The sequence below is a fragment of the Rosa chinensis genome, chromosome 1 (genome assembly GCF_002994745.2).
Source record: "Rosa chinensis cultivar Old Blush chromosome 1, RchiOBHm-V2, whole genome shotgun sequence".
NCBI classification, from domain to species: Eukaryota; Viridiplantae; Streptophyta; class Magnoliopsida; order Rosales; family Rosaceae; genus Rosa; species Rosa chinensis.
Window position 1 is genome coordinate 51,953,967 of NC_037088.1, and position 21,428 is coordinate 51,975,394.

Below are 21,428 nucleotides of genomic sequence, written 5' to 3' on the forward strand. Positions count from 1 at the left end.
AGAAATAAAATAGAACATTCTTCTTTGTTGAAGAAGAATTTTTTGTTTGAATACGACCACCATTGCAACTTTTTTAATGAATGACATCCTCTTGAGCAGATATTGAGTTAGACGATTAAACTAATTTATTAATAAAAACAGAACACTTATTCGGGATATCAAAACAATGAGCATGCCAAGTAGAAGAATTTTGATAATGGCTTTGTTAGTTGTACCAATTCTATTGATTCATGGTCGTCTGACCAATTTGAGACATTTTATTCTCTAAGCTAATTATAAATATATTATTAAAAAGAAAAAAGAAGTCAACCAAAAAAAAAAAAAAAGAAAGAGGAGTGATGATGAAATTTTAGAAAGCAAAAAAAAAGCTCAAATATCTTTCCTTTTTGGTTTTGACGTAACGTCACAACTGACAACTCCATAACCCCACAAAAAAAAAAAAAAAGGGACCCCATATTCCATTCCAGCTCCCAAAACTCCGTTAAAGACTCGATCTTTTTTTCCGATCAAAACCCACCGACGACGATGGAAACCAACAACTGCATGTCGGTGCTGTCGTGCGTCAGCACCAACGTCGCCTCGGCCTTCTTCGCCTCCCTGGAGCGCTGCTCCTGCATCAACCTCAGCACCACCGATTTCGAAGACGACGACAACAACATCATCAGCGCCGCCGCCGACGACCACGGCTCCCTCTTGCTCTCCTCCGGGCCCACCTCGGAGACGGCCCAGCCCAATCTCAATCTCAATCTCAATCAGCCCGCCCCGGCCGCCCACGAGGTCGCCGCCTGATGTTAACCGCTCACGGTGATTGTACAATACCTTTTTCTTGAGGAAGAAGAAGAGAAGAATAATTTCACTGTTTTTGCTTCCTAGTTGTGTGGAATGTGTATGTGTATGTGTATGTATCTTTGTTAGAAATTGTGATCGTGTTTGGGTTTGTATCACATTTTGTGTTAGTGAAATGAATTTTGTAAATTGGTGTGGAAATTTTGTGTCTTTACAACCATCATATGTGAGTAGTAGTTTGGATTTTTCGTTTATGAATTGAATTCCTAGAACTGATATAGTATCGGAATTTGTTTTTTCTACAGCTGTGATTGTGATCCCATTTCTTGTTATTTCAATTTCGGCTTAGATTCTTTGCTTGTGGCTAGCTACTGATGAGATTCCCTTTAGTGGGTTTAGATTGTTGCAAGGTTCGATCTTTCCTATATGGGAATGGAAACCCACCTAGGATGGATTCTCTTATGCTTGGTGCAGCTTTGGAGTTTTTGGTGTGGTGTCTTTTTTATGATAAGTCGATGAGTCTATGCAGAGGTCTTGGATGTCTGTACCAATTTTGTGTTTGCTAGATTCGGTATATTTGTTTCAATGTCAATTGTCCAACTTCTGGTGGGTTTATGTTGAACTTTGCTTGAAAATGGGATTCTATCTGCAAACTCGCACAGCGGTTAGCGTATCTTATTCAATAGGGTATTGACTTGTTTGATGCATCTTGTGGTAACTGGTTTTGGTGTTCATTGATGGTTCTTCTCTCTAGGTGTTCTGTGACTTGGTAAACTGTAGACATATGGGAAGAAAGGAACTTAACAATTCACCTGCATGGGGGTGAAGTTTATGTCTCCATATGGCTGACAAAGTCTCATATTGATGGAGCTTGATGTGATCCTTATTTTCCTTGTAGAATTCCTTTTGAGTATCTATATTGGCTAGTGTTCTTTTTGGTCGGTATTCAGTGTTGTGGTTCTTGTTCATTTCAAAGACTAGCTAACATTTAGGGGCAAGCAGAATTTGCAACATGAATGACAGTAAAAGGGCCTAGTAGTATGTTTCAGACTGTTCCTGTTGTATTTTTTTTTCTCCAGCACAGTAATGACATGTAATACAGTACATTTTCTGTATTGAAGTTTCAAAGTTTTTCCAGGTTTGATGATCTGTGTCGTGACATGATGTACGACAAAAATGATTATATAGTAAGAATTACCAGTCTGATCAAGCTCTGCTTCCATTAATGGAAGATTTTGCGGTACATTCCATTAATGCAAGAGATCTGCTGCAATATGCGACAAAATCTGTTCAAACTTTCGCAGATTTGTCATTGTTTCCTTAACAGGTAATTTTTATCTTCATGACAGAACACTGTAATAGAGTCTTGTATTGATTTGAGTTTTGCATACAAGTATGAGTGTTCTAAGTGGTGGAAAGTTACCTATGGTATTCAAATGAAAACTTCACCAGGTATAGTAAATTCATACTGTGTTCCTGCGGCTGCTCGAATCAAATATTATTGAGCAACAAATCTCTCCTCAAGGATCATCTCTAAAACATAAACCAGAAGGGAATTAAATATCAGGAGTACGAAAACAAACATACATGGATGTCCGCTTTGCCAAGTTGTAGGCTACAACTTGATGCACTCAGAAGTATGGTTTATGGTCTTGTCGAAATTGAGATGTTGTACTGAAGTTAGCATGTTTGGTTTGGGATGATTGTTTCAACATATTGGCAAGAAAGATTAGGCGGTACTGAATCAACTGCAGGGGGGAATAATCGAAGGAGGATGAATATGCAGAACTTTCAGATTATGGAAATTTTTTATGCAAGATCATGGAATTATTAATCACAATGCATTACTATGTTAGATTTCCACTACACATTTGCAGGAAGGAAGGAGATACATTAGCCATTATTCAATAAGTCCAAAAACAAATCACTTATCTTCATTATCTCTCCAAAAAATCAGCATCACAATGCAACGCTGGATTATATACAGCTTTGCTCGCTTTCCCTTCAAGATTCTATCTCTTGGAACTGCAACATTGGATTCTCTCCGCGGAGGTAAAGGCAGACACCCCATCTCTGTGAGTCTCTCTTCTCACCCTCTTGTTTTCTCCAACGAAGCTGGTTCAGACTCTTTTTTGAGCTTATCAGTTGCTGATAAGAAAGAAAGAAAGACTGGTTTCTTCTCTTCTATTAAGAAGTGCATAGTGTTGAGGAGGTTACAATTGTTTGTTACAATTTTTTGTCAGTAAGTCCAGTGAGTTACTGCTGCATTTGTTGTAAGTTGAGAATTGGAGCCTATGTTTTCCTAGGGAATTCCACAAGGAGCCAAAACACCACATTTTCTACATTCAAACCTTTTTTCACTCCACTGGCTTTAATTTGGAGGAGTTTAATTGTCTCCTTGTTGAACCAACTGAACCAAGTTTTTCTGTAACACCTGGGATAGTTAATGCATTCTCCCTACCCATTTCCAACCCAACTAGGTAATGACCTAAGAATGAACTAAGAATGACCTAAGCATGACTAATTTTTAGAGATTTTGAACATGTGTAGACACTGGTTCAAAGAACTTTTGATTCCCACAATACAAAAGGGAAGGGCTATTGAAGTATATTTACTAAGCTCAGTTACATGACTTTTGGTGGTCGATTTCGTGTCAGTGATTTCGAGCTTTTTTCTCTCCTTCGATTGCTGCTGCTATAAGGTTTCCTCTAGTATGGAATGTGGGATGTGAGAGAGCTCCGAACGTGGATAGTTTACATCCCTCACTGAAAATTAAGAACTTTCTGATAGTAATGGTGATATGCAGGCTCTCATTTAATTCTCCATCACTCGCAGTGCTAGCTGTAGAGTTACTTTGAAGCTATCTGAGCACACACTAGACACAAATTATGGGTTGTTCAAAGTTTGTCGATCTAGTATCATTTTTCTAAAGTCACTTTCTGCTAAAATGCCTATTTTGTTTGTGTGCAGCTTCTGCAGAACAGAACGAATCCTTTTCAACAGTTGAATCAGAACGGGGCAAAGGGCTCATATGTTCCATTAAACCATTTGAAAGTTTTCTTGTACATTAAACACAACGGCTAGTTTCCACTCTAATGAGGATCATATCGAAAAACTATTTGTCTTTCGATATAATAGATTCCATGGGAAAATCACAGTTCTAATGAAGGTGGGGTTAGGATGTGAAGGCGTGCAAAAACTGTTCTTATGATTTTGAGTCGAAGGGTCTGTCTATCTAAAGCACATCACAAAATCCCATCCGTCACTTTTCTCTCCATTTTCATATAACAGATTTACAGACACAAAACTGTTTTGCTTTACCATAGATATGGTACAACACAATGATATATGGTCACTGACCATATGCTTGTATATAAAGACTGACCATTCTAAAAAGGGTTTGGATCAAACTAGGGAGCTAAAGGATATCTAGGTAGACACTGATAGACAATACAAAGGGTATAGGGGAGGCAGCTGTTATGTTCAGGTGTGTCTATGTTATTGGTCAAATGACATGATTGAACTCAACAAAGGAGGATATTGACAGAAAAAGAAGAGTGAAATTTCTTTTAGGATAGAGAACTGTTAAGACATTCCCCACATAGGGGTCACATTGAATAATCACATCCCCAACAGCTTATTATCACCAATGCCATGTTAGAGAAATCATGAAAGCTGACAAACATGATACTCCTGGAAGAAGAAGAACCCGTGCTTTTTCTCTCTTCCAATCAAACTTTACAGTAGACAAAAGAGAAAAGGCAGGCAAAATAAAAAAGTATAAAATGGTTTCATCGACTCACTCTATCAAACAACCCTCCAGCCCTCTCTAGCCACTAGTCAGATCTCTTTGTGGCTGAAAATGGTGAACTTTTCCACTTCATTTCTTCTATGGCTAAGTTTATCGTTGATCCACGGTTACAATGTGCTTGTTATGGCACAATGCCCTAGTGGAGGACCAGCCAAGTTCTATGATTTCAAGGTCATTTTCTCTTTTTTCTCCTGATTTCAAGGTCTCTTTTCTTTTAATCTCGCTAACTAATCAAGGTTGATTTTGTGGCAAATGCAGGTACAAACCACAAGAGTTGCTAAACTTTGCACCAGCAAAGATATGGTGACTATCAATGGAATGTTCCCAGGGCCGGTTATTTATGCTCAAGAAGATGATAGAATCATTGTCAAAGTAACCAATGAGACACCTTACAATACCACAATTCACTGGTAAATCAACCACGGACAATTGAATCCCATAATAGCAAGTTCTTATTCTCTGTTCTCTACTTCTCTTTAACTGTTTCTGTGTATTTTCTAATGAAGGCATGGTGTGAAGCAAAAGCTGTCATGCTGGTTTGATGGACCTTCGTACATCACGCAATGTCCGATTCAAGCTGGCCAGAGTTTTACATATAATTTTACAATGGTGAAGCAGAAAGGCACCTTTTTCTGGCATGCTCATGTTTCATGGCTAAGGGCAACCGTCTATGGTGCCCTCGTAGTTTATCCCAAAACCGGGGTTCCTTACCCATTCAAAGTGCCTTATGAAGAACGTATCTTAATACTAGGTAAGATACATATAAATGATCTTCTATCACACATTTGGAATGTTATGTTATTAGACTATTAATCGAGACTATAAAAAGTTAGGTTATAATTCTCGAGATTTTGGAAGTTTAGATTACTTCTGATGACTTGGAAAATACTGTTTAGGGGAGTACTGGCTTCAAGATGTTGTACAACTTGAGCATGAGACTGTAGCAAGCGGAGGACCTCCTACACCTGCAAATGCCTTTACAATCAATGGCCACCCAGGCCCCAATTACAACTGCTCCAACAATGGTAAAGTAGGAAATGTAATGTCGTATACATTTTATCTAATTATCATATTTCAGCGAGTAAAATGCGAGACTCATTGGTTACTTTGCCGATATGAGATGTATATGTGATCAACAATGTACTTGGTAAACATGATACATTAGACTGATTTACATAGGTGATTGAGTCTCTCCTTTGTACGTGACGTGTGACGTGTATAGTTTTTGAGTCAACTAATATTTTCTTGTGTAAATGTTGTAATTTTTTCAGATGTATATCAAATTGATGTGGTATCTGGGAAGACATACATGCTACGGCTAGTACATGCAGGCTTAAATGTAGAGAGTTTCTTTGCCATTGCCAATCACAACCTGACCATTGTTGAAGCTGATGCAGAGTACACAAAGCCGTTCACCACAGACCGTGTGATGCTCGGACCAGGCCAGACTATGGTAGTCCTGGTCACCGCCGATCAGCCCCAAGGAAAATACTCCATGGCCATGGGACCTTACATGTCAGCAAAGGGTGTTAAGTTCCAAAACATTTCATCCATTGCTTACTTTCAATACTTGGGGGCTGTAACTAATAGCTTCACTTTACCTGCCAAGCTACCCAGCTTTAATGATAATCTTGCCGTTAAGACGGTAATGGATGGATTAAGGAGCCTAACTGCACCTGTTAATGTCCCCAGAAAGATTGACAGTGAGCTATTTATCACCATTGGGTTAAATGTTCAAAAGTGTCACTCCAAGACACCCAAGGAAAATTGCCAAGGCCTTAACAATGGGGTTATGGCAGCATCAATGAACAATATAAGTTTTGTGAAGCCTAAAGTTTCAGTCCTGGAAGCTTATTATAAGAGGATAAATGGGTATTTCACTGAGGACTTCCCTGGGGTACCCAAGAAGTTTTATGACTTTGTTAATGGAGCACCTAATAGTATTCCTAATAATACAGAGGCAATATTGAATGGGACTAGAACCTTGGTCCTTGAATATGGTACTAGAGTGCAACTGATTTTGCAGGACACTGGGACTGTCACTACTGAGAACCACCCAATTCATCTTCATGGCTATAGCTTCTATGTAGTTGGGTATGGTACTGGGAACTACAATCCCCAAAATGCAAGCTTCAACTTGCTGGATCCACCCTATATGAACACCATTGGAGTTCCAGTTGGTGGATGGGCTGCTATTCGTTTCGTCGCTGACAATCCTGGTAAGGTTTATGTTTGGTAAATTATCGTTTTATATATTTTCACTTGTTAGAAATAAATGAAGTTCATAATAGGTACCGACTTAAATAAGTTTTTCCTTTGGTGAATAAAATTTAGTGAGTAAAATTGATGACCAAATTAACTGCAGGGGTTTGGTTTATGCATTGTCATTTGGACATACACCAGTCATGGGGATTAGGAACAGTGCTTGTTGTAAAGAATGGAAAAGGAAAGCTTGAATCACTTCCTCACCCTCCTGCAGACCTGCCTCAATGCTAGTGCCATTGATTTATTTATTTTTTTGGTCTGTTAGTGCCTATGGATTTCAATAGCTGACACAGAAGGATTGTTGTAACCTTTTACTTTCCAGTCAAGTATTCTTTGTATCTTGTATCTAATGTGTTACTGTACCATTTCTCTGAAACTTTTAAATTGTGGGTGTAAACAAGAAGAATTAATGATGAATATAACAAGGGATTTTTCTCTTCCTTCATTTGTGTGGGTTTCTCCTCTCCTTTTATTTTATTTTATTTTTTATTTTTTTGGGTGTCTCCTTTTCTTAAACAATGGAGAGGTAGATCCTTTCAAAAAAAAAAAAAAAAAAAAAACAATGGAGAGGTAGATAGATACAGAGAAAGATATTGTCATATATTAATGCAAGTAATGACTAAAGTCAGCGTATGCTTTCTGAGTAAATTACAATCTCTCCAGTAGAACTGATCTGTAAGTCATGAATGAAGATTCACACGATAAAGTCATAGGCATACAAACAGATCCTTTTAAATTCCAGACTTGAAAGAAGAAGCATTTGCACAACTCATTGAGAGAATATTTATGCTATATAAGCAATCACAAACAACTCAGTAAGTGGGAACTTCTTTCATGGTTATTAGGATCTCAAGGATTAACCCTTTCTGAAGTCCAGCTCTTTTCTCCATTGGGACTTGGAGTGGATGTGAATGACAGCCTCTGGTTATGCTTCAGATTCAAGTAATCAACCTGTCAAATGTTAAAACCAAGAGAAATTAAGCAGGGAAGCCAAACACATTTTCAAACAATGCAAGGTTAGAGAGGCTATAGAAAAACCTGATGTGGATCTAGAACAAGCAAACAAAATGCCCCAACCGGGCCTGTAGAAGGATCTAGAGAGACTTCATTGGATGGTTGTTCACTTAGATTAGGAAGACCTGGACTCGGTCCCAAATACTGCAGTCTTGATCTCAAAGAACCGGAAAACCAAGATTTTTCTCTTTGCTGCAGCAGGCAATTTGAGAGGACTACATTAGGCATGTGAAGGTAAGTTAAAGCTTGAATGCTACCAGAATCTACACTGTAATATCAAAATCTACATATGCTCGGTTGAGAATGACATTTCATTTTGAAAAACAATGTTCACAGTTGCTCCTAAAGGAAATGAACAAAGTCGTGTGATTTCAATATTATTTCACTGAAACAGCAAACGAAAAAAATAAAAAATTTGCATTTCCCTGATGTACCCAGCTTAAACCTTCCAACATAGCCAAATTTTGTCTTGAGCCTAGAACATGTCCCATCTATAGAAGTCACAAGAAAATCATATTGCAGAATCTAGTGGAATTCTAATCCAAGAACTCAATTAATGTTGGGAATAAGTTAGGCCTCCATCGTTGGCAGAGAGAATCTCCTCTCAGTCATTTATCCTGTGTGCGTCAAACTGGATTAGTAGATTTAACCATAGACTTATATTTGACACGTCCCATTTAGTGTATGATCAATCCTGAGTCTATGCAATGTCGATTTAGAACTGCCAAACTAGTAAAATCTAACCCTGATACCATCTATTGCGTAAACTTTTGCACTGGATCCAGTTCTCTAATCAACCTATTCATTCAATAAGGATCCATTTCCCTCAAACCTCGTTGAAGTTATGCTCTTTAATTGCTTAAACTACATTATGGTGATCATTAGCATTTCATCAGGTAACTCATCTCCAACATTCATCTAAAATAGAAACTAGGACTTCCCCAAACAATTAGATTTAGTAGTTGCAACAAATTCATAATCTCACCTGAAGTTTTATGGGATCAGAATTGGATCCATCAATAATATCAACTGTTCCATTGATCCGAAATTGCTCCCAAGAGTCAGTGAAGTACCAACATATCTAAAACATAGAAATTTTACTCTAAGCACAAGAACACTCGAAAGATAACATAATCAAACTCTAAAGGAAGCCTTTTCTTCTTAAGCAACTCAATACAATGCAGAGAATTATCAAAACCAATGCCTGGATAATACCTCAAAGATCAATTACCTCAGCAAAAGGACAATGCTTAAGCTCCTCAATCTGCACCATTTAACCAACACTATCAGATTGTCTAAACATCAGAGCAGAAATGTAAGTTCAACAAAAACCCACAACGCATTGACCAAGAATAACCTTACGAGTTCTGCAATCCGTGTTTATCTGAATCTTATCACTGTCCTCTTGAAATCCCCTGAAAAAAGATCCCAGTAAAGTCAAGAACTTTAACCTTCAGGGAGAGAAAACAGAGAGACATTACCTGAAAACCACCGTCCGATTTGAAGGTCTGCCATTAGAACCAATCGTTGCCTGAAAACCCATCATCAAAACATCACAATTAACAATTAAAGATGCAACCTTTAACAAAAAAGTTGAGTGATTCAGAGAGAGAGAGAGAGAGGCATACGAGTTGAAAGTAGGAAGAGTGCGGGAGGTGGGCATTGGATTCCAAGGCAGTGAGAAGAAGCTGCTTCCATGGCGCTGGAGCTGTTACTGTTCCCATTGCTCTGCTAATTTGCTTCCTCAGGTTGCTCTGTTTCGTTCGTTTTGATCCGCGGGGTTTGTTCAATCTGATTTCGAGCTGGGTGCCATTTGATTGGACTAGTAGTTTTCTTCTCACTCTTGTCGGGTGGGATTGAGCCACCTAAACTAAACCCCAGAGTTTACGGTCGTGTTTGGGGCTTTTCGCGACTTCACCCGAGTGGCCATCTATATCCTCACGTATTAATGACCAGCAATATGCTCACCTTTGTTGGGTGAAGGACATTACTAATTTGAGAGTTTAGAAACGTGTTTAATGCGACTTTATTAAAATGAATATATTAAAACTGTCACACTCTACTGTATTAAGTTTCGCTCAATGATCAATCACTTTAATATCCTGCTTAATTATAGACCAACATTACTTGGAGATAAAATTGGTAGATGCAAGCTCTTATAAGTGTCCTTATCATCTATTACATTTCCAACTCGGGTTACCACTACTTTACCAATTAGCATTATCCTTAAGCTTCGTTTGGTTCGCAGAATTAAGGATAGGAAAGTCATTACTTTCTTTTATTTGGTAACCACAAACTCTGGAAATACTTTCTTGACAGAGGGGAAAGTATAGGGGAAAATCATTCAACTCAGACCCCATGGGATTGATTTTCCCTTCCCATTTCCCGGCATTTATTACAAAATTTTTGGACAATAATACTCTCTCTTGCATAAAAAATTGGTGTACTTTTGAATTTTTGTGATGTTATTTTTATTTTAAAATACAAGGGTATTATTGAAACATTGATATATTTTTACTTTCCTTTTCTGCACCAACCAAACACTAGAAGGGAAATTAAATGTGTTTAAGGATATGATATTTGAGAGAGATTGTAGAGAGAATTGTAATAATATTATTGAGAATAGGAGCCCTATATATAGGGATTACAAAGTACATGTTCTAATGTTACAAGGAATACTAATCCGAGTAGGATTAGGAATTCTAGAACCGTCTCTCCTATTACTACTCCTAATTTGATTAGGCACACAAGATTTGATTTTCCTTCAACACTACCCCTTGTGCCGCTCAAACTTGGTGGTGACACTTCATCAGTTGCCTCGTTAAAAACCTTGCTCGAGTGAAAAACCCTGTGGGACAAAAACACGCTCGAGGAGGAGAAAAAGAGTACAACACGTTCTCTACTCTTCGATATCGAACATGTAGACATCATAACTCCCCCTGATGTCGATATCTCCCCCTGATTGCTACAATCATGGGAGTTCGGATAACTTTCTCAATCCGATGCTCTTCACATGTTTCTCGAAGGTGGATTTAGGTAACGACTTAGTGAATAAGTCCACTACATTATCCTCTGATCGGATTTGATTCACTTCAATCTTTAGAAGTGATTGTTGTTGCTGATTATAAAAGAACTTAGGCGATATGTGCTTGGTATTGTCGCCCTTGATGAAACCTAACTTCATTTGCTCAATACAAGTTGCATTATCCTCATAAATGCATGTAGGTTCATCCGTGGTAGACTTCAAACCACAACTTCCTTGAATATGTCTAATTACAGACCTTAGCCATATACATTCACGCACGGCTTCATGTAGAGCAATAATCTCTGCATGATTTGAGGAAGTAGCAACAAGGGTCTGCTTTGTAGACCTCCAAGATATCGCAGTGCTTCCCATAATAAAGACATAACCCGTTTGTGAGCGACCTTTGTGAGGGTCAAAGAGGTACCCTGCATCAGCAAAACTCATCAAAACATCATTGTTGTTTTGATGGAGGGGAATAGGGTGAGGTCGGCCACCATGGGCGGCGGCATCATGGTCGGCGGTCATGTTATGGACGATGGCAATTTGCCTCTTGGGGTCCGGTCCCAAATTTTCGTCATTCCTTTTCTCTCTGTAGGGATAAAATAGGCACATATCAATCGTACCTCTTAGGTATCGAAATATTGTCTTTACACCAATCCAATGGTGGCGTGTTGGCTCAAAGCTATGTCGAGCTAACAAGTTCACTGCAAATGAGATATCCGGTCTTGTGCATTGAGCTAAGTACAATAATACGCCTATTGCACTTAAATAGGGCACTTCGGCCTCTAGTGATTCTTCGTCCTCATCCTTTGGATGAAACAGATCTTTTCTAGACTCAAGACTACAACCAATCATCGGAGTACTCACAGGCTTTGCTTTATCTTCATTAAAGCGCCTTAGAATTTTCTGAGTATAGGCAGACTGATGGATCAAAATCCCATCACTACGGTGCTCGAGTTCTAAACCGAGACAAAACCGTGTTTTCCCAAGATTTTTCATCTCAAATTCGGATTTCAAGTATTTAGCAGTTCCCTTCAACTCATTTAGAGTCCCAATTAGGTTCATGTCATCGACATAAACTGCTACGATTGCAAATCCGGAACTTGTTCTTTTAATGAACACGCATGGACATATTTCATTATTAATATATCCCTTCCCAATCAAGTAGTCACTTAGACGGTTATGTTACATCCGTCCGGATTGTTTTAATCCATATAGTGGGCGTTTTAATTTTATTGAAAACGCGCTCCGTGGTTTAGAGCCACTTGATTTGGGTAATTGAAGTCCATCTGGAACCTTCATATATATCTCTGAATCTAGATCCTCATAGAGATATGCTGTAACCACATCCATAAGCTGCATGTCAAGTTTTTCGGAAACTACCAAACTGACAAGGTAGCGGAACGTTATAACGTCCATTACGAGAGAGTATGTCTCCTCGTAGTAGATTCCAGGGCATTGTGAGAAACCTTGCGCCACAAGACGAGCTTTATATCTAACCACCTCATTTTTCTCATTACGCTTTCTAACAAAGACCCATTTATGGCCAACAGGTTTTACATATGGGGATGTCTGCGTTATAGGCCCAAATACTTGTCTCTTTGCTAGTGAATCCAATTTAGCCTGGATCGCATCTTTCCATTTAGGCCAATCCGCTCTTCGTTGATATTCTTCAACAGAGCGAGATTCGATATCATCATATTCTATAATTCCTTTTGCAACATGATATGCAAATGCATCATCAATAGCCGTAGAATTTCTATCCATCATCTCATGTACACTAGTGTAATTCATAGAATTGGTTCTGACATTGGAGCGTCCCCCAATGATGTCTCTTGGACATAACCATAATACGGAATATTCTCATGAGATGGATTATTTACATCGATGATTAATGGATTATTTTGTGCCAAACTCGCTTTCTTTCTTGGGCTAGAATCCATCGAACCTATCGGCCTCCCGCGCTTCTTGGCAGGAGCTGTAGGCCTAGCCACAACGTCACCAAGTGTGGGGACGTTGGCGCCATACTCATGTACTCTTGAGGTGGTGTCATGTCCTCTAATTTTAGGGACATCAATCCTTGCAGGCACGTTTGCAGCAGATATGTGTGATCTCGTTACTTTAGAGATATCAGAAAACCCATCAGGCATCGATTCTGCTACGTTCTGAAGATCGAGAATTCTCTGCACTTCAATTTCGGACTGTGCGGTTCGGGGATCAAGATGAGACAGAGTGGGGACAGACCACGACAATTTCTGTCGTTCCTGTTGAACATTGATGTTCTTATCTCCCCCTAACGACAGGAAGATTGTCTCATCGAAGTGACAATCCGCAAATCTACCGGTAAAGAGATCACCTGTCAAGAGTTCTAAATAGCAGACAATTGTTGGAGAATCATATCCAACGTAAATGCCTAATCGTCGTTGAGGACCCATTTTGGTGCGCTGTGGCGGGGCAATAGGCACATATACTGCACACCCAAATATGCGTAAGTGTGAGACATTAAGCTCATACCCAGTCACCATCGACATTAAGCTCATACCCAGTCACCATCTGGAACGCAGAAAAGGGTTGAGTGTAAGTGGACCTCAGACGAATAAGCACAGCTGCATGCAATATTGCATAGCCCCAAGCAGAAATAAGGAGATTGGTGCGCATTACCAATGCCCTAGCGACCATTTGTAGTGGTTTAATGGTGGCTTCTGCTAGACCATTTTGGGTGTGAACATGAGGAACTGGATGTTCAACTTCAATCTCAATGGACATGCAATAATCATCAAAAGTTTTTGATGTAAACTCCCCAGCATTGTCTAATCTTATAGACTTAATAGGATGATCAGGGTGGTGAGCCCTTAACTTAATAATCTGGGCTAGGAGTTTAGCAAATGCAGCGTTCCTGGTGGACAATAGCATGACATATGACCAGCGTGTCGATGCATCAACCAACACCATAAAATATCCAAATGGTCCGCATGATGGTTGAATAGGTCCACAAATATCATCTTGGATTCTTTGCAAGAATGGTATATTTTCTTTAGTATCCTTTGCATAGGATGGTCTCGATCCTAATTTTGCTAAAGAGCAGGCTTTGCAGAACGAATGATGGGCTTTAGAAACAACCAAGGAGGATTTTGGTTGAGCCAAGAAGTCACAATTGACTTGAGAAGTAAAATTTGGAGACAAAAGAGCCTTGGTGGAGTCAATGCCACCCTTAGGCCGCAGGTGGATGGCGGCACTGGCCAAGGATGGCCGATTTTGGGGGTGAACAGCGCCGTGAGGCGCAGGGGCTCTTTCGGAGTCCAAAATCCGATTTTTACTTCTTTTCGTTCTGAAAAATGGATGTCCGTGTAAAGTCTTTAATATACGGATCATCATATCACTATCTGGGTGTCCCAAACGGTCATGCCAAAGCCTATATGTGTCAGAATCCCATAAATCATCTCTCATGACATGGTTGGATTCAATGACTTGAATAGTGGTTGCATACAACCCACTAGAGCGACACATAAGTTTCTCTAATACTTGTTTATGTCCGTAGTCATTAGAGATGATGCAAAGGAACTCGTGTCCATTCTCACAATGTGTTTCCATATGAAAACCATTGGCTCTTATATCTTTGAAGCTCAATAGGGTTCTTCCTGCCCTAGGAGCATAAAGAGCTTCGGTGACATTTAACATTGTGCCATTTGGCAACATAAATTGGGCTGGTCCTCTACCATAATGAATCAATTGAGATGATCCAGCCATCGTAGTCATGGAAGATAGGGATGGCGTCATCCATAGAAATAGTTGCCTATTTCGAAGGATGGTATGTGTAGTTGCACTATCCACGAGGCATTCTAGCTCTCCGGGAAACATACTGAAAAAATAATAAAGTTCAAAATTAAAATATGTCCAAGACATTGAATAAAATAAATCGATACTTTATTAATAATAGCCAATGATTACATCAAAGTTTCGTGACCATAATCTAATCCAAAATAAAAATCAAATCGTAGATGAATCGTAGTCACTCTATCCGTTTGGTAACTCCAATCAAATATGACCAGGGAAGTAGAGAGAGATGTCGGTGGAGTAATGCTCTCTTAAGTACCACTAATCTCAATTACTTTCCCAGACATCATATTTAATTAGGTGCACCACATAAGATAGAATTAATACAAAATGTCATTTTATTGAGTAAGGCAAATTGCCATTACATAATTCTTGGAAAATAAAACTAAGGACTATACTAATCAAAATCTGCAGCATCCTTGTGCAATTTTTTGTCAGATTTGAAGTCCGCTACGGTAAGATTGACGTTAGCATCATCACCATCATTTTCTTCTTCGGCAAGATAGGCTTCATGCTCTCTAAAGTCTCTATATGCCTTGTAATGCGCAGCTAATTGTTTGCTGGCATTGCATTGCTTGAACTAATGCTCACTTGATCCACATCGATGACACATGTCATTGTGATTTCCTCCCTTAATTGAGGTGCATTATTTGCACTTGGGTGGCGTCCCCTAGAAGAGTTGGCACCATTCCCACGACCTTGGGCGGCTCTTCCTCATCCTGGAGCCCCACGACCTCCTCTCCAACATTTCCATGTGTTGCCACGTGTTCGTCCTCCATTCTGACGATTACCTTCCTTTGTAGGGCGGTTATATGGACCAAAACGTCCGTTGTGTCCCTTATTTTAGGGTTCCGCTCCTTGGCCCTCCTTTGGGTGCATTATTATAATTCGCCTCTTGAACGCTCTTAGTTCCTATAGACCTTGAATTATAATTCTTCACGAGGATATTATCATGTTGTTCAACTACAGACATAACATTAATTAGCTGATGAAACCTCGTGATCCGTCCAGTATTGAATTAGGTTCTATATTGCTTCGATAGCAAAATTGCTGAGATGGAGAAGGTGGAGAGAGTTTTCTCAATTAGCTCTTACTCTGTGACAGGCTGTCCATAGAACCCCAACATAGTTTTGAGGCGTAGAACTTCTGAATTATATCCAGCTACAGACTTGAAGTCAGCGAATCGTAGATTGCTCCATTGAACTTTCAAGTCGGGGAGGAGGGTATCCTTAACATTACCAAATCACTCTTCTAGCGCAACCCATAATTCTCTAGCATCCTTGATTGCCATGTACTCCAATCGGAGTGATTGATCCATGTGGCGTCTCATCAAGATGAGAGTAGTGGCATTATTTGTAGCCGTACGCTCAAATATGAGCTCGGGATTTGGTGCTTGAATTATGGGTAGGATCCCTTTTGAGGTGAGATGGTTCTCAACGTCCGTGACCCAACTATGATATTCTGAGCCAGTTGAGTCTAGGATAGGAAAGTCAAGGTTTGACATCCTGAAATAAGAAGAAGAAATATATTAGTTTCGGAGTTAAAACTTCCACGACAACTAAATAATAAGATTTCTGAGCTATGCTACCAAGAAATTGATTTCCAAGAATGATTGAATTAGACCGAAACAATGATGTTTATATGGTCATAAATCGATGCTTACGGATGCTCTTAGTCCGAAGTCTTACGAACGCTCTTAGTTCGTTGATTGCATGAATCCCCACGATTCCGCTTTTCAAGAATCGAACCCACGTTATAAGAAAGGTGGGATGTAGAAGAAGGGAGGTTGCAAGTGCCCGAAGAAAAGAAGGAGGAAATTAAATTCGAAAGCGGGAACTTTAATATAAATACTTACTTGGTTGTTTTTGGAGCTTGAAAACTTGATTCTTGAACTTGTAGTTGATGTAGGTCGAATATAGAAGACTAGGTGGGCTCGGGGATGTATAGCAGCTGCGAAGATGGTTGTTCGTGTGGGCTGCCAAAGATATAAAAACTGAGATGGCTTTGGAGGTGAGGCGGGTTGGTTGGTCGAGAAGGCTGCAAGTGCAGCTGGCCGAGAGATGCTTGGCGAAGACTCTACAGGGGCAGCAGGTGTGCAGCCGGGCTGCAGGGGCAGCAGGGCAGCGATGCGGGCTACAGCGGGCGCAGGGGAGCGTAGCGCTGGGCGCGTGAGGGGCAGGTTGCAGCGAAGACTCGGCTAGCTCGGGCTAGGGGCTGCTTTGTGAATGAGTTGGTGTCGGTTTTTGTTTTGTGGCTAAAGCTCGTGCTGATAACGTGTTTAAGGATATGATATTTGAGAGAGATTGTAGAGAAAATTCTAATAATATTATTGAGAATAAGAGCCCTATATATAGGGATTACAAAGTACATGTTCTAATGTTAGAAGGAATACTAATCCGAGTAGGATTATGAATTCGAGAACCTTCTCTCCTATTACTACTCCTAGTTTGATTAGGCACACAAGACTTGATTTTCCTTCAACAAAATGGTATTTCTTGAATACTTTCTATGCTTTACTGAATAGAGCAAAGGAAACCTGATAGAAACTCTAGTTTCCCTTCCCCATGGAAAAGACAAGAGAATTGATTTCCCTTTCGTGAACTAAACGAGACCTTAGTACCATGTAAAACTGTTTTTAAGTACCCTATCTGTGCCCAAGGAGCTAAGTTTCACTCAAGTCAATTACTATAGTGCCCTTGTTGGGTTTTTGGTGTTTTCATGAGAACCACCCTATTCGTCTTCATCCATGAAATGGCTTTGTATATCTTCTATTCGCTTGCATTTGTATTTGAAGGGTTTAAGAGACCAAGAGTTTATTGGTCAGATTGCTTCATCGGAAAGCTAAAGGAGAGACCAAGACAAACAAGAGGAAACTCATATTCAAGAGGAAAACAAACTAATTAAGCAAAACTATCACAACTAGATGTTCATTATATGTACCAAATGTCCAAATAATTACAAAGGCCAATACGTCTACTAACTATTGGCAGCTATCCTCGTTTAACGACCCATAGTGTTTAAGCTAGAAGTAAATGATGCGTGCGAGTCCAACCCTGCTAATTCCTGTCGATCTTAAGGCAGTGGCTGACTATGCGCGCATGTCATCTGGAAGTTCCGGCATTGGTGCTTCAGACTGAAGAATCTTCATTACTTGTCCTGCTTTTGGTCTTTCTTTGTCGTTAGGTTACTGCACCATAACCCCACAATTAACAAGCATTCCATTTCATTTCTATCATAAGTCATTTCCAATTTCTCATCAACTACATCCAGAAGAACACCTTCGCGATATGATTGCCATACCCACCCGAAGAGCGGCAAGTGATATGTTCCATCCCGCCTGTAAGTCCTCCTTCTGCAAGCAATTTCCAAGGCCACGACTCCAAAACTAAACTTGTCTGATTCTTTGCTAACCCTCCCATGGTTAGCATATTCCGGTGCTTATGTAGCCCAAAGTCCCTGCCACCCCCTGTATTTGTGCGTTCAGCTGGGAGTCCATCAACTTAGCAATCCCAAAATCACCAAGCTTAGTGTTGAAATTATTGTCCAGCAATATGTTAGCTGATTTAACATCCCTATGAAGGATGCACTGCTCCACCTCTTAGTGTAGATATATAATGAAGGGCTGTAGCCAATCCCAAGGCTATTTTATACCTTATATGCCACTGCAAGATTGTTGTTCTAGAGCCAAATAGATGCGTGTCAAGGCTACCGTTAGGCATATATGCATAAACAAGTAAGCACTTGCTTTGCTTCATAACACCATCCTATGAATTGAACCACGTTTCTATGTATAAGCCGGCTTATTATTTGGACCTCGTTGATGAAGATATTCTCATACCACTTGAAATCTGCAAATATTCTCTTGACAGCAACTGTGCGGCCAAAATCTTGTATAATTCCTTTGTAAACTTTACCTGAACCACCTTGGCCTAGCTAGTCTCGCTTCATCTGCAAAGCCTTTGGTCGCTGCAACTAGTTCTTGATAGGTAAACTCTCGAAAGGCCTTTCAAGATCTTTATTTATGGAGGTCACATCCTTGGAGTGATTCAAATATTGTTCATCAATGCAAGCTTTGCGGTTCTTATTAACTACCAACCAACACAAGGCAACACCAAGCATCAGAATAATAAAAGTGTTGTAGTAAATATGATTTGCAGAGAGATTGATGAGAGAATTGTGTGTTCTATTATTGATAATAGGAGCCATTTATATAGGGATTTACAAAGTACATAATCTTGTCATATAAGGAAATAGAATCCGAATATAATTAGGAAATCTAGAACCTTCTCTCCTATTACAACTCTAGAACTAAACTCTAGTTTGAAGAGGCATACTAGAATACAACATCCTTCAACACTCCCCCTTGTGTCGCTCAAACTTGGTGATGACGCTTTGATCGTTGCCTCGTTAAAAACCTTTCCAGGTAAAAAAAACCATGTGGGATAAAAATAACCCTGGTCGAAGGACAAAAAGAGCACAACGCGTCCTTCACTCTTCGAGATCGAACATGTAGACATCATACCTCCCCCTGATGTCAACATCTTCCCCTGGTTGCTACAATCATGGGAGTTCGGATAACTTTCTCAATCCGAGGCTCTTCACATGTTTCTCGAAAGTGGATTTAGGTAACGACTTAGTAAATAAGTCCGCTACATTATCCTCTGATCGGATTTGATTTACTTCAATTTTTAGAAGTGATTGTTGTTGTTGATTGTAAAAGAACTTAGGTGATATATGCTTAGTGTTGTCGCCCTTGATGAAACCTAATTTCATTTGCTCAATACAAGTTGCATTATCTTCATAAATGCACGTAGGTTCATCTGTAGTAGACTTCAAACCACAAGTTCCTCGAATATGTCTAATTACTGACCTTAGCCATATGCACTCACGCACGGCTTCATGTAGAGCGATAATCTCTACATGATTTGAGGAAATAGCAACAAGGGTCTACTTTGTAGACCTCCAAGATATCGCGGTGCTTCCCATGATAAAGACATAACCCGTTTGAGAGCGACCTTTTTGAGGGTCAGAGAGATACCCTGCATCAGCAAAATCCATCAAATCATGTTTTGATGTAAGGCAGGTGGATGGGTGGCCGGCGGCTTTGCCGATCACGGCGTCTTAGACGGTGCCACTTTTGCTAATGAGATCCGTTCTCATTCTTCAGTCATTCTTTTCTCTCTGCAGGGATAGAACAAGCCCATATCTATAGTACATTTTAAGTAACGAAAGATTGTCTTTATACCAGTCCAATGGCATTGCGTTGGCGCAGGGCTACATCTAGCCAACAAGTTCATAACAAATGAGGTGTCCGGTCTTGTATTGTGTTAAGTACAATAATGCGCCTATTGCACTTAGATAAGACACTTCTACCAATTAACACATCTTCGTCATCATCCATGGGACGAAGCGTATCTCTCTTATGGTCAAGACTACAGACGAACATGGGAGTGCATCTTTGACTTTATCAAAATGCAAAGCATTTATTGACACGGTATACAAGTTCTAAATCTAGACAAAACCGCATTCTCCCAAGGTCTTTCATCTCAAACTCGGATTTCAGGTGTTCAGCGGATTCCCTTAACTCTTAAGGGTTCCAATTATATTTATCAACATAAACCGTGACAATTGCAAATCCGGAACTTGTCATGGAAACACATGGGCATAGTTTATCATATCCCTTTCCAATCAAGTAGTCACTTTAGTGAACGTGTCAACCTCGTTGCAAACGCGCTCCGTAGTCTAGAGCCACTTGACTTAAGTAAATGAAGTCCACAAGAACCTTCATTATATTCCGTATCTAGATCCCCATAAATATACGTAGTGACCACATTCGTAAGCTGCATGTTTAGTTATTTGGAAACTACCAAACTGACAAGGTAGTGGAGTGCAATGACATCCATTAAGAGAGAATATGTCTTCTCGTAGTCAATTCCAGAGCATTTTGTAAGAAGCCTTGTGGCATAAGGCGAGATTACTATCTCTTTTTCTCATCACGCTATCTAACGAAGACCTATTAATGTCAACAGGTTTTATGTTAGGAGGTGTTGGCATCTCAGGCCCGAAATCCTTCATCTTCATTAGTGAATCCAATTCAACCTGGATCGCATTTTTCCATTTGGGCCAATTTTCTCTACGTTGGCATTCTTCAACGGAGTAAGGTTCGCTGTCATTGGTCTCAATAATTCCATGTCGATCTTCATGTACACTAGTGTAATTCGTAGAGATCTCTATATTCTCAGGAATTGGTTCTAACATTGAGGCATCCCCCAATGATGTCTCTTGGACATAACCACAATCCAGAATATTCTCATGAGACGGATTTTGAGTATTAATGATCAATAGATCAAGTTGTACCAAACTCGCTCTCTTCCTAGGGTGAGAATCCATTTAATCTATGGGTCTCCTACGCTCTCTAGCGGAACCCATGACCTATGACGCCATTATGCCACCTTGTGGCGTCACCATACCACCCTCCATGGTAGTGGTGTTGTACCCATCTCCTCTGGGTGGCACCATGTCCTCTTGTGGGGACATCAATACTTGCAGACATGTTTGCAACAGGTATATGTGATCTCGTCACTTTTAGGGGATCAAGATGAGACATAGTGGGGACAAACCACGACAATTCTTGTCGTTCCTGTTGAACGTTGACGTTCTAATCTCCCCCTAACGACGGGAGGACTGTCTCAT

The 21,428-nt window shown here is 39.9% G+C and overlaps 2 protein-coding genes across 4 annotated transcripts; one reads left to right on the plus strand and one right to left on the minus strand.

Moving 5' to 3' along the window:
* The first annotated feature begins 405 nt into the window (after window positions 1-405).
* LOC112182049 (laccase-6) lies at window positions 406-7,301 on the plus strand. Of its 2 annotated transcripts, XM_040519435.1 has the most exons (8): window positions 406-2,113; window positions 2,239-2,861; window positions 3,757-4,768; window positions 4,856-5,007; window positions 5,104-5,348; window positions 5,494-5,622; window positions 5,869-6,816; window positions 6,963-7,301. In XM_040519435.1, exons 3-8 carry the CDS (start codon window positions 4,649-4,651, stop codon window positions 7,091-7,093), a joined length of 1,725 nt encoding a protein of 574 aa, XP_040375369.1. In that variant the 5' UTR covers window positions 406-2,113; window positions 2,239-2,861; window positions 3,757-4,648; the 3' UTR covers window positions 7,094-7,301. The 2 variants fall into 2 exon arrangements, with proteins under 2 accessions (XP_040375369.1, XP_024176245.1); XM_024320477.2 differs by having other exon boundaries at window positions 406-2,861.
* A 138-nt stretch (window positions 7,302-7,439) lies between these two features.
* On the minus strand, window positions 7,440-9,807 carry LOC112174158 (pyridoxine/pyridoxamine 5'-phosphate oxidase 2). Of its 2 annotated transcripts, XM_024311890.2 has the most exons (7): window positions 9,505-9,804; window positions 9,358-9,407; window positions 9,234-9,291; window positions 9,108-9,140; window positions 8,862-8,957; window positions 7,901-8,068; window positions 7,440-7,813 (listed from the first exon to the last, which is right to left on the minus strand). In XM_024311890.2, the coding sequence occupies exons 1-7, from the start codon at window positions 9,598-9,600 to the stop codon at window positions 7,712-7,714; spliced, it is 603 nt and encodes a 200-aa protein (XP_024167658.1). In that variant the 5' UTR covers window positions 9,601-9,804; the 3' UTR covers window positions 7,440-7,711. The 2 variants fall into 2 exon arrangements, with proteins under 2 accessions (XP_024167658.1, XP_024167665.1); XM_024311897.2 differs by lacking the exon at window positions 8,862-8,957 and having other exon boundaries at window positions 9,505-9,807.
* Window positions 9,808-21,428: the final 11,621 nt, after the last annotated feature.

Excerpts from the sequence above, each read along its gene's own strand:
- LOC112174158 (XM_024311890.2), bottom strand. The coding sequence starts at position 9,600 with ATGGGAACAGTAACAGCTCCAGCGCCATGGAAGCAGCTTCTTCTCACT. Across the intron at positions 8,069-8,861 it reads CTGATCCCATAAAACTTCAG|CAAAGAGAAAAATCTTGGTT; the intron begins GTGAGATTATGA and ends TGCCTGCTGCAG. Across the intron at positions 7,814-7,900 it reads TTGTTCTAGATCCACATCAG|GTTGATTACTTGAATCTGAA; the intron begins GTTTTTCTATAG and ends AACATTTGACAG.
- LOC112182049 (XM_024320477.2), top strand. The coding sequence starts at position 4,649 with ATGGTGAACTTTTCCACTTCATTTCTTCTATGGCTAAGTTTATCGTTG. Across the intron at positions 4,769-4,855 it reads CCAAGTTCTATGATTTCAAG|GTACAAACCACAAGAGTTGC; the intron begins GTCATTTTCTCT and ends TGGCAAATGCAG. Across the intron at positions 5,008-5,103 it reads TACAATACCACAATTCACTG|GCATGGTGTGAAGCAAAAGC; the intron begins GTAAATCAACCA and ends TTTCTAATGAAG.